This window comes from Ostrea edulis, chromosome 2, assembly GCF_947568905.1.
Source record: "Ostrea edulis chromosome 2, xbOstEdul1.1, whole genome shotgun sequence".
In the NCBI taxonomy this organism is placed as follows: domain Eukaryota; kingdom Metazoa; phylum Mollusca; class Bivalvia; order Ostreida; family Ostreidae; genus Ostrea; species Ostrea edulis.
Genome location: NC_079165.1, coordinates 26,094,969 through 26,111,738, shown reverse-complemented (window position 1 = coordinate 26,111,738; position 16,770 = coordinate 26,094,969). Strand labels below are relative to the sequence as shown.

General features: G+C 34.3%; 1 protein-coding gene across 2 annotated transcripts in view; it reads left to right on the top strand.

Annotated features, from left to right (window-relative positions):
* The window catches only part of LOC125678925 (uncharacterized), a 158,675-nt gene extending 146,614 nt beyond the window's left edge, over positions 1 to 12,061 (top strand). For both annotated transcript variants that reach the window (XM_056156520.1, XM_056156521.1), the window contains 5 exons: positions 835 to 916; positions 5,255 to 5,367; positions 7,146 to 7,260; positions 9,207 to 9,349; positions 11,492 to 12,061. In XM_056156520.1, coding sequence (XP_056012495.1) covers positions 835 to 916; positions 5,255 to 5,367; positions 7,146 to 7,260; positions 9,207 to 9,349; positions 11,492 to 11,568 — 530 coding nt within the window. In that variant the 3' untranslated portion in view covers positions 11,569 to 12,061. The remainder of the gene's footprint in view (positions 1 to 834; positions 917 to 5,254; positions 5,368 to 7,145; positions 7,261 to 9,206; positions 9,350 to 11,491) is intronic.
* Positions 12,062 to 16,770: the final 4,709 nt, after the last annotated feature.

Sequence of the window (16,770 nt, the reverse complement as noted above, 5' to 3'; positions counted from 1 at the left end):
GGTAGGGCTTTCGTGTTTTGTACATAGATTCTATATGACAAAACCTTGTTATACTGTGACATTTAACAACGGCAGAACCAAGGTGGCTCACACCTGCCGTGAGCCCCATATCTTGATCAGGTAGACGGAGTTACCCATAGTCAAAATCGCTGTGCCACGAACGGCCTAACGATGGGTATGAAACAATTCAGACAGCATTTGACCCAATGGTAGGTTTTATTGGCAAAGTAGATCGTTGTAACGACCATAGAATTTGCGAAATGCTGACTTTAAACGAGACTGGTGGAACCCCTGCACCATCAACTTGTTTGTCAGTGGCCTGCTTCCATTTGAAAACAGACTATAATAAGAACAATATCTCTTGTTTGTATTTATTTTTTTTTATTCTGGAACATGACATAAAATTCCCAATGCTAAGAGCCGAAACCCAGATGTTTGGATCACGTGACTCGTACATCATATAAACTATGACCAATCTCCAAAGATGCTGATGGGTTACTATTTTGATTTTACAATATGATTTCAATTTTAGAAATAAAAAAAAAACCACAAGGTGCAAAGTAGGTACCCGACCTTATATAAATTCCAGGATAAATTTTATTAAATTTGTAGTATACTATTGAGATTAGTGTATGTAGTACCTTTTGTACATGCACATATGTACTATTAGCCAGATACTATGTGTGCATCCTATGTCTTTATTTTTGTGGTTACAATTAATAGTACGAAGATACTTTAATTTGATGTTAAGCTCTGGATGTGCATGCGTAAAAGCGTATTCTTGGATTAACTGCGTTAATTCACTGAAGGTTATTCTGTTGTGTTTTGTTTTAGTTTGTGATTTCCAGGCCTGTAACATCGATCACACTTTCCCAATCGGTGTTCCCAGTAAAATGGAATACGAGAGAGGATGCACGTGAGTGGCAAATATTTCAGCTCCTAATATATTACAGCTTTATTAATTCAGTAAAAGATGGTTACAGGGATCCTCAATAACCAGAGTAAAACAGTTTGTTATATCCCAGCTTCATTATATCCAATATAATTTTCGTTATTTTTCTTTCATAGGTGAATGAATATCACTTTGCAATAAGATTGAATACGTTTTAAGTGTGTTCGTTATAAGTGTGTTTTACTGTAATAAGCGAATCTTTAATTCACAAATAGGAAACCAATATAGAACATTCAACATCTCAAACAACAGTATGAAACAACGAAAAAACCCAGTTTATGTAATCATCCAATAACAGGAAGAATGAAAGGTGAAGATAACGAACAGTCATCAATCCCATAACTCCTATAAGCAATACAAAATAGATAGTTGGGCAAACACGGACCCCTGGACACACCAGAGGTGTTTCCTTCCAATCTATCGTATGGATCCCCTGTTGATCGGTCACGCCTGTCGTGAGCCCCATATCCTGATCAGGCAAACGGAGTTATCCGTAGTCAAAATCAGTGTGCCAAGAACGGCCTTACAATCGTTATGAAACATGTCAGACAGCATTTGACCCAATGATAGATTGCATTGACGAACTTGATCGTTATAACGACCATAGAATTTGTGATATGCTGACTTCAATCGAGACTGTTGAAATCCCTGTACCATCAACTTGTTTGTCAGTAGCTTGCCTCGATTTGAAAACTGACCATACGCAGAACAAGCTCTAGCGTATCGAATCAGTTGAGAGATAAAAACACCATATGCAGGTGATAATGGAATATTGCTACATAAATATGGGAAGTTGACAATGAAGAAGCTGAAATCTTCCCGTTTGAATATAGAACAATAGATGTTGTAAACAACAACATAGCAAAATAGATACAAAAACAAATGGATAAATAAAGGTAACAGTTCAGTGAACACCGGAGAGTAGATACAAAAACAAAATAGATTAATAAAGCTAACATAGTTCAGTGAACACCGGAGAGTAGATACAAAAACAAAATAGATTAATAAAGCTAACATAGTTCAGTGAACACCGGAGAGTAGATACAAAAACAAGATAGATTAATAAAGATAGAATAGTTCATTGAACATAGTAGATACAAAAACAAAATAGATTAATAAAGATATCGTAGTTCAGTGAACATAGGAAAGTAGATACAAAAACAAGATAGATTAATAAAGATAGCATAGTTCATTGAACATAGTAGATACGAAAACAAAATAGATTATTAAAGATAGCATAGTTCAGTGAACATAGGAAAGTAGATAAAAAAACAAAACAAAATAGATTAATAAAGATAACAATTCAGTGAACACCGGAATGTAGATACAAAAACAAGATAGATTAATAAAGATAGCAGAGTCCAGTGAGGATAAAAAACCAACAACATATGATAGAAAGGATAAGAAACAACAACAACACAGGGCAATACACATAGAGCTATTTTAGAACAACAAACATTAAAAAATAGCAATAGACCTAAAACCATACTGCACACAATAACATACAAGACAATCAAAAAACGTCAGAGGACAATAAACATATAAAACAAAACATAGGACAATTAACATAATATGTTGTACGGTGTGACCGTTGAGACGAGCGAAGCCCACTAAGATCTTGCAACACGACTTTTATCCGCCTCTTCATTTAACGCGGGAAATATAGCGCGTTTGGTGTAAACAGTTACAAATTGTGACGTCATATTAGCTGCAATGTTTTTTCTTCTCTCAAACCAAGCAAAAACAAAACGTTTGAAGCTATGAGAAAGCTTGTCTGGAATTTAAAAACGTTAATTGTACTTTCCAAACAATCTAGTTATTTTAATGACAGGATTGTCAATGAAGTATACCGCAGTGACTGCGACATTTTTCCGGAGGCATTATGGGTAGTCCCCATCATTTTTCAGCTGATGAAGAGCAAACCACGTGACTTAATTGCGTAATCATTGGAGCGAGCTCGTCGCGTCGCTTCGCGACGCGAGCTTAGTTCGCTATAAAACCAAAACATAGGACAATTAACATATGAAACCAAAACATAGGGAAATTAACATATAATAAAAAAACATAGGACAATTAATATATAAAACAAAACATAGGACAATTAACATATAAAACAAAAACATAGGACAATTAAAATATAAAACAAAACATAGGACAATTAACATATAAAACCAAAACATAACACAATTAACATATAAAACAAAACATAGGACAATTAACATATAAAACAAAAACATAGGACAATTAAAATATAAAACAAAACATAGGACAATTAACATATAAAACCAAAACATAACACAATTAACATATAAAACAAAACATAGGACAATTAACATATAAAACAAAACATATAACAATTAACATATAAAACCAAAACATAGCACAATTAACATATAAAACCAAAACATAACACAATTAACATATAAAACAAAAGGATAGGACTATTAACATATAAAACACAAACATAGGACAATTAACATATAAAACACAAACATAGCACAATTAACATATAAAACAAAAACATAGGACAATTAACATATAAAACCAAAACATAACACAATTAACATATAAAACAAAAGGATAGGACTATTAACATATAAAACACAAACATAGGACAATTAACATATAAAACAAAACATAGCACAATTAACATATAAAACAAAACATAGGACAATTAACATATAAAACAAAAACATTGGACAATTAACATATAAAACACAAACATAGGACAATTAACATATAAAACAAAACATAGGACAATTAACATATAAAACACAAACCTAGGACAATTAACATATGAAACAAAAACCAAGGACAATTAACATATAAAACACAAACATAGGACAATTAACATATAAAACCAAAACATAGCAAAATTAACATATAAAACAAAACATAGGACAATTAACATATAAAACAAAACATATAACAATTAACATATAAAACCAAAACATATAACAATTAACATATAAAACCAAAACATAGCACAATTAACATATAAAACAAAACATATAACAATTAACATATAAAACCAAAACATAGCACAATTAACATATAAAACCAAAACATAACACAATTAACATATAAAACAAAAGGATAGGACTATTAACATATAAAACACAAACATAGGACAATTAACATATAAAACAAAACATAGCACAATTAACATATAAAACAAAACATAGGACAATTAACATATAAAACAAAAACATTGGACAATTAACATATAAAACACAAACATAGGACAATTAACATATAAAACAAAACATAGGATAATTAACATATAAAACACAAACATAGGACAATTAACATATAAAACAAAACATAGGACAATTAACATATAAAACAAAACATAGGACAATTAACATATAAAACACAAACATAGGACAATTAACATATAAAACAAAACATAGGACAATTAATATATAAAACAAAACATAGGACAATTAACATATAAAACAAAAACATAGGACAATTAACATATGAAACAAAACATAGGACAATTAACATATAAAACAAAACATATAACAATTAACATATAAAACCAAAACATAGCACAATTAACATATAAAACCAAAACATAACACAATTAACATATAAAACAAAAGGATAGGACTATTAACATATAAAACACAAACATAGGACAATTAACATATAAAACAAAACATAGCACAATTAACATATAAAACAAAACATAGGACAATTAACATATAAAACAAAAACATTGGACAATTAACATATAAAACACAAACATAGGACAATTAACATATAAAACAAAACATAGGACAATTAACATATAAAACACAAACATAGGACAATTAACATATGAAACAAAAACCAAGGACAATTAACATATAAAACACAAACATAGGACAATTAACATATAAAACACAAACATAGGACAATTAACATATAAAACAAAACAAGTTAATAAACATATAACAACATATGATGATCAATGTTGAAGACATAGAATAACATACAAACAAGATATATAGAGGATATCTATGTTGCGTGTTTTGATATTTGGTTTATCCAACGAGTTGATAGGGTGTATTTATTCGCGAGGCTTGCCGAGAGAATAAACACGCCATATCAACGAGAATACGCAATTATAGATGTGCTATTTAATATACAAAACAAAAACAGGACAATTAATAACAATATAACACCAATCAAAATTACATCAATAAACAACATTACATCAATCAACAATATTACATCAATCAACAACAGCAAATTCAATAATTCAACAACCCTACGTATGTTTATTGATAATGAATGTTACATAATGTATTGCAGTACAATGAACAATGCTATCGCTTGTTTGAAAACTAAATGTCCTGGAGACAAAATGGTGGAAAGCGTGAGTATGGGATACGACAAGTTCTGCAAGGACTCCAGTATCAAGACAGGTTGGTTCCTCCGTGTTTCTACTGTTAAAGTTAATATAGACAGGTTCATACGTCTGTGTGTGTACTGTCAAAGTCAATACAGTACAGAGGACAGGTTAATGATTCAGTATTATTACTGAGAAAGTCAATGTAGACAGGTTGATACCTCAGTATTATTACCGAAAAAGATACAGGTTAATACCTCAGTATTATTACTGACAAAATTAATATAGTATTAGACATGTTAATACCTAAGTATTTTTACTGACAGTATTATTACTGACAAAGTCAATATAGACAGGTTAATATCTCAGTATTGTTACTGACAAATCAATATAGACAGGTTAATACCTCAGTATTATTACTGACAAAGTCAATATAGACAGGTTAATACCTCAGTATTATTACTGACAAAGTCAATATAGACAGGTTAATACAGTATAATCTGTCTAAACCGGCTATGTGTGGTTCCAAAGAAATTGGCCGGTTTGCACAGAGTCCGGAGTACAGAATGTTGACAATAATGAGAGTTGCTTCCCTTGTATTCACTATCTATGCATACGTGTGTAATGATTGCTAACGTTTTAATATATCACAAAAGAATTCAAAATGTAAAAATAGAAATGTCAGTGTTTTATTGTCGTGCTCATTTGAAAAAGTTTCAATTTTTATTAAACAGTTTAAAATCTGGGAATTATTCGCGCAATTTTCTGTTGGTAAATTGTCGATTTCGTCTACACCATCGCCGTTATCAAGTGCTACATTATGTACGTTCGTCAAGTTTGTGTTGTGTTCGTTTAAAATTTGTCTTTCCCAGCTTTCATTGTAAATGTATCGCTTTCAACTGTCTCAATTTGTGAAACGGAAACTAATGCAATGCCGAGTGATCGACCGGACATGGCGAGTTGTGCTAACTAACTGCATATCATCACTGTCTGACTCGCCGTAGAGCTCCGAGAAGTCCACGAGGGGAAGCCCTGCTTTTGGAAAACATAACGGGATTGTTGCAGATTTTGTTTCATTCCAAGACTGTATCGAATTCATCGATTAATTGAACTTTGTCTTTAATGTCAGTTCTCGTCTCTGTCGTTAGGGGGAGCGCCATTACCTCGTGCGTAGTGCTGTCATAATTGAAAAGTGCACCCCCTAAAAATCAGGTTTTATTTTAAACTGATCGCGATTCCTCGCCAGTTGCACTCTTTTACTTACCTGTGGCTTCCCTTGAGACACCCTTTGTGTACACCGCGTGTGATCGACCGAATACCGACAGGTTGGTCATCGTGGGGTGGCTGGTTTAAATGCGATAATTAGAGCTAATTACGAGCAGTTGGGACCTTGTGTACACCGAATACAATTGACCGCAACAATTAGGGTGGTGTATCATCGAGGGGCCGGTTTACACAGGATAATTAAAGTTAATTGATAGCAGTTGGGACTGTGTAAGCCGGCCGATATACAGAATACGCAGTATCCGGAGTACAGGGAATTATTAATGAAGGATTTGTTAAAGAAATGTTAGGGACTATATTTTGTGGCCGGAATTGACAGAGCGCCGGAGTACTCAGAGGCCGGTTTGGACAAATTATACTGTACCTCAGTATTATTACTGACAAAGTCAATATAGACAGGTTAATATATCAGTATCATTACTGATAAAGTCAATATATACAGGTTAATATATCAATATCATTACTGACAAAGTCAATATAGACAGGTTAATACCTCAGTATTCAATATACTACACACTTGTAATGTATAACAGTACTGTATTGTTGGATCTTGGTTTTGGGTACTTTTAGGACTAGCTACCTATAAAGATTGTCTTGCTAGCACAACTGTTAACCAGGACTGTCAGAAGCACTTCACACCAGATATGCAAGGTGGGAAGGAGGAGAGCGAGGAGGAGGAGTGTCAGTAAGTGCTTCATTCAGATGTACATTGAAACCTGTGAACGATGAAGATAACGAACAGTGATCAATCTCATAACTCCTATAAGCAATATAAAATAGATAGTTGGGTAAACACGGACCCCTGGATGTACCAGAGGTGGGATTAGGTGACTAGGAGGAGTAAACATCCCCTGTGTACCGGTCACACCCGCCGTGAGCCCTATATCTTAATCGGGTAAACGGAGTTATCCGAAGTCAAAATTTGTTTGCCAAGAACGGCCTAACAATCGGTATGAAACAAGTCAAACAGCATTTGACCCAATAATAGGTTGTGTTGACAAACTAGATTGTTATAACAACCATAGAATTTGCCAAATACTGATTTTAAACGAGACTGTTGAAACCCCTGCACCATCAACTTGTTTGTCAGTAGCCTGCCTCGATTTAAAATCTGATCATATGCAGAACAAGCTCGTGCGTATCGAATCAGTTGAGAGATATAAACACCATATGCAGGTGATAATGAAATATTGCTACATAAATATAGGAAGTTAATGATGGAAAATCAATGCGTCGGAATAAACCGTGTAAAGAAAAAAAAACCCCAACGAAAATACGAAATTAACAATAGAGATAAGGACCAGAATGCTCAGTGAAACGGAATGCACAAGTGTCAGATTAGATTTCACTACGTGTATTTAATATTTTCATGCAATATGTTTTCATTCAAAATCATTCATTAAAGTACAACGTAGCATATATTCTAATAGATTACAGTCATTAGCTTTGGTTGCGATATCTAATCAATTCTATTTTCTGTGTGTAGAAAATTCCATATTATTTATAAAATGTTTTTGAAGCTATTGACTGATATTGAATTACATACTTTCTACGTGACTGTTGGTATAGGATATCAGTAAAGACCATGTTAGGTAATGGATCCTGGATATTAGTGGTGAAACGATACAGTACCTTCTCGATTCGATTCGATTTTCGATATTTTAGTCTTGATTCGATGATTTTCGATTCGATACAATAGCATGTTCCAAATTCTTTAAAATGCTTAGATTTTTTTTTTTACGTTTATTGTATTTATTGCTCTCTGCAGATAAATTCTACATAATATAAAAGCGTTTAACATAAAGCAGCACTCTTATCCTAAAGCCTAACTGTCACCATACCCAGGATTTATACATTGGGGGTGCATTTTTCAACTCGACTGTGTCCAGTTTGGTACAGCAAAGTTTACTCGTACGTTGATTAGGCAGTTTTCAATTCCATTGGGCAACCAGAAACCGTGTTATCAAAAACAATGTGTGCTATGATTCTAGAACCGTATCGAACCGAAACAGACCCGGAATAAATCGAACATCGAATCGAGATCTCTACATCGCGATTCGGCCGCATCGCGATGCATCGTTTTACCCCTAATGGATATTTGTATTTTCTGTGTGTAGAAAATTCGATATTATTTATAAAATGTTTTTGAAGCGATTGACTGATATTGAATTACATACTTTCTATGTGACTGTTGGTATAAGGTATCAGTAAAGACCATGTTATTTAATGGATCCTGGATATCTGTCATATATTGCCTTCTTCTTTCTATTTCTCTTTCACTCTATCTTGTCATTAGATTATGATATTTTTCCAACAGAAAGTTGACCTGATGTTGGTATAGCTAAGGTAAAATGTTGTATATACTGTAGTAATTAAATTCTGCAAATTATTCAAGGAATGAAGCTAATTTTGACATCTTACACGATATAATCTGACTTGGTGCAGTTTAGGCTTTGTAATCCGCAATGGTTGTGCATGTCCCCATACCAAGTTATATTATATAATATCATCTAAATATTTTCAGGGTGCTAAACCAATCAAATTGCATGCTACAAGTAAAATTAAATCACAGATTTAAAATTTGTCATTTCTCACTCGATCGATATCTGCATATTCTTCTTTTAATTACAGGAGAATAGCCATGTATTCCATGTGTGCGAAGAAAGCCGTGTCTAAATGTGACAGTGAAGGGGCTGAGGCGTTCACATCTGAAACTGCCAGAAAAATTATCACTCTTAAAACAAAACGTGAGGGCGGAATCAAGTGTTCAACTGGTAAGTTGAAAGTAACAAGATTTTTAACCAGTTACATAGAATCCATTAGAATTCTAAAGTATGCTCAAATATGAATCATCAAAAAATACATATAAGACTCTCAATTTCCTCTTTTCTAATGTTTTTGTTCTCAACTTCCTTTTTTCACATTCATCTGATATCAACTTCCTCCTTTTACCTGTATCTGCTATCAACCTACTCTTTTCACATGTATTTGCTCTTAACTTCCTCTTTTCACACTATTCATCATTTATCACGTTGTCACCTCTTTCAGGGAGGGAAATGCACATCATGCAATTATATAGAAACAGATAACCCATCGGTTGACCATTGTAACTGGTATATACAATGTTAAAGCAGTATTAGGTGTCATTTTCGTACTGAAAAATTTTGTTGTAAAATTGTAAATAATTATTTCAAAGACAGAAAACAATAAGGTAAATAAACATTTATTATTAATATTTGTGGTAGAAAATCTATTTAGAGGCTCTGGATGAAGCAAAATTTCATTGTTTTCCCGCATATTGACATGTAATTTTACATATTCAAGAGAACTAAAATATGTATTCTGATAAAACCTTCATCTTAGTTTTTATTTTATCAATGTTTATGATTAAAATCACCTACAAAATTATCAAAATAGCACATTTTTACAACAAAATAAAATTCTCGGATATAGAGCTATTTTTGCATTAAGATAGTTTGCTGTAAAGTATGTCACGTGACCCTTAGTATAATTGCTGTATGATATATTTTCTTACATTTATACGACGTTTATACTTTAACGCCTTTGGCGCGGAGAGTGTATGTTTTTGATGGCTTGCAATAGAATATGAAACGCCATGTTCTCCATTATCATTGAACACAGTGGCTCCAAATTCAATAATTAATGATAATATAGCACCACTTGTTGCACAGAAATTTTTTGAAACTAAACTGCATGTAATTATAAATTAAACCCAGGAATTACTTTCACGTGAAGGTTTCATATTTTGTTTACATACATTCGTACATCAGTTCATTCAAGCGTACATTTTTGCCATTCATTAATACCACCAAAGGAGTGGGGAGGGGCCAGTCCACCAATATTTCTTACTTTGTATGTACAAATAACGGAAAATCAGCGTTGTCAAAAAATGGAAGGGGGGGGGGGTTACATGCCTGTTACATAGATATATTTATCAAACGTTAATATCTTCTCATGCACACATCTCTCTGTTGACATTTGCAATCATGAACATTGGTATAACGATGTAGATAGACAGCGAGCTCGACAAACGATAATGCGCTTATTTATTGGAGAAGGGGTTACGGAAGTTGCATTACCTATCAGTTTGGAAAAAGAGGAAGACAGTCAGGAAAAAAAGCGAGGGGAATAACTGGTGGCTGTCTGATCAATAATATGCCGACCGTCAGATAGAATAAGTGGCAGTCGCCCTCTACAGTAAGAAGCGACCGCTATTTTTTACTAGAGGGAAATAGTCGTCGTCGTATAAATTACGTGGCGACCACCAGTTGAATTAGTATTAATTCTATACCCTGACAACTCTCGGCTTTCGTACAAAACTGTAGATCATGGTTTAGCCCGTCTCAAAATGAGAATTAGTTTTAACATGTGACATATTCCGAGTTTACAGAAAGGTCACAAAGTTAATGAAAATTCAAATTTTCTCGTTTTTGGTCAGTAATTGACAAAATTGAAACATTTGTTACTTCAGAAAATATAGAGCATACGCTTGCCTAATTCAACCTTGTGTATGTTGCATACCAGGTGCAACTTTGACAGAAAATTTGACACATAAGAAAACGCCTGCTTCGTGTTTTCCAAAGCAAAATATGTATAATTTTGAAAAGTTTTATTTTTTCTTCTTGATACCTTAACTTTGTCAATGTCCGTGACGATCTTGTGGCTTTAGTCACATTATGATTGTGTATTTTGTGGAGGCCTCATCACCTTTATCTTACTGTTCCTTGCTCTTTGGCCTTGGTTATAATTCTAACGTGACGTCATGCTGGGTATATAAGGAGGAATACGTGTAATGCGTTAACGTATGAAAGGAGCATTTATTAAAAAGATTTACACCACAGTATATCAATTAACTTGTATCTATATATTCAGAGTATAACCATTTTGTTTACTAGGTGGCGCTCCTTCAACAATGCCGGCTCTGTGGACTCTGCTGTCTGCCGCTCTGGTCACTTTAGCCGCCATTTTATAAAACCAACCTACCTCTTGTATTGTGGATGAATACAGAACATTCCAGTGGAGCGTGAATCACTCGGTGTGGACCGCATTATCACTAGCAACACTAACCCCGTCTCTATACCGGAAATCACGTGTTATTGGGTTGGAAAAGACTGTTTATATCATTGGAGAAACGGACTGAGACACGTGACACATGTTTTGTGTTTAACATTAAGTAGTAAAACATATTTTTGATTTAACAGATTTGTTAACGGTATTTCACGCTTGCCTCGACCAGAACGTTTTGTATTTTTATTATCAAGAGTTTACGTAAAATTAGAAGACGAGGATGATTCTTAAGAACCAGCAGAGGAAATTCTAAACCATCATCTACATTCTACAAGTGATTGATTTCTATGCTAAGTGTAGTGTATTTGTATGCGTTTGTGTATAGATTGGTATGCAATCTTTAAGTGCTTTTTTTTTTAAGTATAGTACGTTTTGTAATGAATGGATTTTTGAATGTTTTGAAGTTTATATAGAATTTGTTGAAAAAAGCCTTTGTAATCAGAATTTGTCCATCGTCTGTAAGTGCAGTTCCCTTTCGTGTAAATGTTATTCCACCACCTTTAAACATATGCGTTAAGATTTTCCTAATTTTGCAGAAAGTTCTTACGCTTTTCATAATAATTGGAATTTCAACATAACCACCACACGTATTCATTATGTCAAACAGATTGGATTATAGACAAACCGCATGTCATGTGATGAAACGAGACACCGATGGTCCTTCAAGTGTGGTAATTTTTAAAAGTGTGGGAAGTTCTATATGGTCGTTATGGCTTATTGGTTGAGATACCTCGTACACAGAAAACTGCATCATGTCAGGTCAAATGAACATATATGTATGTATTAATCGTTCTAGAGATCGCTAAATGACGGTGAATCAGGTGAGCAGTGTCGCCCTATCGACCTGATAAGTACATTGCATGTTAATTGTGGCCTATTGATCTGATATGTGCATTGCATGTTGATTGTGGTATTTTCTATTAAGCGTTCACACACTGATCTATCGTATCGGATGTATAATAGAGGACTTGTCACGTTTTACGGTAATATAAAAGTAAGATACACAGAAGCAACAAGACAAGGAAGGACAATCTGATGTCTGTAACTATCTCAAAGTGTTCGGAAAATGTCAACAGAAAGATCATCTTGTTTTCTTAATAAACGATCAAAAATATTCCCTTGATCTCACAATGGACACGGGTGATCAGTATGAGTAAATCTTCCAAGTTATTAAACTGTAGTATACCGTGTTATAACTATGGAACTGTCCGTAAACGTGACCATTTCAGTGCACTGCCGCACACAGTAGTAGTTTAAGGTATATTGATCAGTGTGGTCTGACGACACTTGCTACAAAATGAAATTTAAGAACAAAATGATAAAATGGATGCGTGGGTTGATAAATATATATTGGTTATTCTGATTGTAATTAATATAACTATTAAGTTCCTAAATTATCAGGAACTTGTATTCTTTCTTTGATGTAAGAAATTGTGATACATTGCCTATCCCTATAGAACTCTATACAAAATTTTCCCACTATTTTGGTCACAACTGCGAAATCGGGGTCAGAAATTAAATTCAATGTGGTGAAATTTATTCATTTTATCAAATATACATTTACTATCCATTTTTATGATTTTTGATTTTTTTTTTGTAGCAAGTGGCCTTAAAAATGTATAAGAATAGTTTTGTCTTCCATTTATAAACCCCTGTGTTGAAAACAACCGCCGACTGACCTGTGAGTATTGTTCTACTGGCAATAGACTACTGTAATGTGACGCGATATTTATCAGCGAAAATAATGAAATTTACAAACGAATTTTAGTGACTACTCGCAGAGCAGAATCTTAGTTAATTATACTTGTATCAATAAAATTGATCTGTGTTATTGTTAACAAAATTCAAGTTAAAATTTTTGTAATATACATGCTTGTATATTATCTTTTGTGGTAGGAAGAATAATATAATTGTAATTTGGGTTTGTGTTAATATTTTTCGCGAGTCCTTTGTAGTAATTGTTTATTAAGTGCGGATATTTTGCTTTTCTAGTTAAACATACTCTTACCATGTGATAAATAATGTTGTACATATGTGTGTTTCCTTATATGGATTGAATCATTCCACAAGGTCACATAGGATATTGTTCCTCATCTCAAGGTCATCTAGGAAGGTCATCTTAAAGCGACAGCTTCTCCACACCTACAGAACAGATTATCTCCCTAAATGAAAACAACCTTTTAGCATTATGGGTAATCTTATAATGCGACTGTAACGACGTTCTTTTGGATTTTGTGTAGGCAATAGAGAAAATGATAAATCGTAGAATAAATAAAAAGAAAATTTATTTAACAATAAGAAAAGAAATATAAAGATGTTTGAAAAACACAAAGAAATCACACTTTCACATACACACACACACACTCTCACCGAGAAAGAAAATATAAATTTATATGATAAACCTGGCAATATTGACAATGAATATAACGTATAGCTGTCAAGACAATTCAATAGTCAATACAATGAATATGTCAGTCCAGGCTGAAAATGTAACTGGTAATAAATGTATTACAAAATGGTTCAAATAGTAGCAAATTCCGCTAACTACAGAAAAAGATAAACAGTAGTGCAAGGTGAAGATAACGAACAGTGATCAATCTCATAACTCCTACAAGCAATACAAAATAGATAGTTGGGCAAACACGGACCCCTGGACACACCAGAGGTGGGATCAGGTGCCTAGGAGTAGTAAATTACGTTTTGTTAATACAAAATTTCTCAAATTCCTTTTTGATAAAATGTTAATTTACTGAAATTCAATATGAATGTTAGGCTACTCAGCACAATTCAATTGAACGGGACGTCACACAACCAGGCCTCCATACACAACACAGCGCTAACAGCCCCTCCACTTCCAGTCCCTGACTCATATGTCTCCCACTGGACAACGATACTGGGTAATGCCGACTTCAAACCAATGCGAACACTAGGTCCACAAAATAGTTGCTGAATCCACCACGTGGAACACCCATGTACAGGTTGGGAACACTTCCCCTATAGCGAGATATTCTCGCTAAAACGCGATTATCCCTCTTTAGCGAGAAATAAACATTAGCATAAACAGATGTTTTGACGTCTTTATTGAAAATAATGGCAAATCCCGTGCAACGCTGGATAAGTGCGACACGCACTCAACATGATGCGAATTGTTTCTATGAAATTGACAACATAGTCATGAAATTGCATATCAAAGTTGCTGCGTAAGAGGAAAGCAGTCTGAAATCCAATACACATCGTGAGTGTTTTTGTTTTGATTCATATATTTGCAGAAGCATCAGACATTTTAGCACTTTTTCTTCTTTTCACGTGAATCACGAAGAGATGTACTCCGCGGGTGTTTTTCTCGGTTGTACGGGATATATTTATTCTCGCTAGAGAGTGATAATTGCGTTTTAGCGAGAATATCTCGCTATAGTTGAAGTGTTCCCTACCTGATGTACAGCACGGTCTCACGTGTTCTGATTCCCACGCCGAGCACCTTCTGAACGCTGGGAGTAGGGCCTGATATGGCTCAGATAGTTTCTTAAAACCCTTCTACACTGAAATAGCAATTACTTAACCTAAAACTTATACACAAAGTTACTTGTTTTACAACAAAATTGAAAACACAATACACGAGGAAATTAACCCGAAACCTCGCAAATATTTCACACAAAAATAGTTTACCGGCTGGGGAAAATCAATGCCCACACAGTAAACTGTTTGTCTCTCTGGCTACCCATTACCGAGACTAACTTCTGGAATTCGCCAAGAAAAGACCCTTGCTGGACAATTAATATGAAAACGTGGCCACAAGCTTGATAATCAGCCGCAACTCTGACTGACCAAACCGGTATACTAAAAATAGCCTTATCGACCAACATTCACACTACGGAAACACATTACAAGCATAAACAAACTATTTACAGACAACACCACAAAAACTAACAGAAAGGAAATTAACTTCATCACAGCGATGAAAATGAAGTAATGATATGATATGATAGTAAAAGGTTTCATTGCCATTTAGTATTGTTTGAAATACAGTGATGATCTTCCAGTTGTTTTCCATTGGAAATGGAATATATATTTGGCTTCCTGTGCGCGGTAGCTCCGTGCTAGAGCCATCGCTTTGTAAACGGAAGGTTGTGAGTTCATGCCTTACTCGTGTCATGGCCATGTCAAACCTAAAACCTAAATGTGGGTAGTGTTTGCTCCTTTGCGAAACGCTCGGCATTTAGAAGTGAGAATCACGGATCTGTCGAATATGATCTTAAAACAGAGGTCCCGTTTTACGTCAGGACTTGACACGTTAAAGAGCCCTCACAGCTACGATCCTGCGCGCTAAGTGTAGATTTAGATTTACAGCTAGTGACATCTCAAAAAGAGTGAAAAATTCTCGATGGGACGTAAAACAAACAACCAACCAACCAAGTTGTGAAGCTCTCCGTAAAACGCTGTTTTGCTGAGAGAGTAGCATGTAAACAGATTGAGAACACTTTCCCTTTTGCGAGATCATCTCGCTAAAAGGAGATTATCCCTATCTAGCGAGAGTAAATATATCCCGTACAACCGAGAAAAACACCCGTGGATTGCATCTCTTCTTGTTTCACGTGAAAAGAAAAAAAAAGTGCTGAAATGTTTGATACTTCTGCAAATATATAACGATCTTAATAATCACAATATGAAACTGTAGGAGAGATCTCTTGCAAACAGTTAGATAATGGTCCTTAAAGGAAATGACAAGCAAAAATATGTTATATTAAATATCTCTGCCGATACGAAGGACTTCAGCTAGATGCTTAACACATGACTCATTATGAGATGTCTGGGGCTGGGGCGCTTTCCTTACCGTCCTGCAAGTGATGTGCATCGATTTAATCGGGCATCTACGGACGTCATATCAAAAAGTAAAAGAAATATTGAGTTACACATTCCATACTATCTAACTTTCGCAGCTCAAAAGTGAGACCAAACTATACATTTGAGACTGAAAAGCTTTATGGCATATCAAACTAAATCGGCAATTCTCAGATTATTTCGTTAAACTTCAGTGGGAAGGGAGCTCCTATTGCACTAAACTACCGTCTCGAATTTCGGTCTCAAATGTGACCTAGCTAAATTGCAA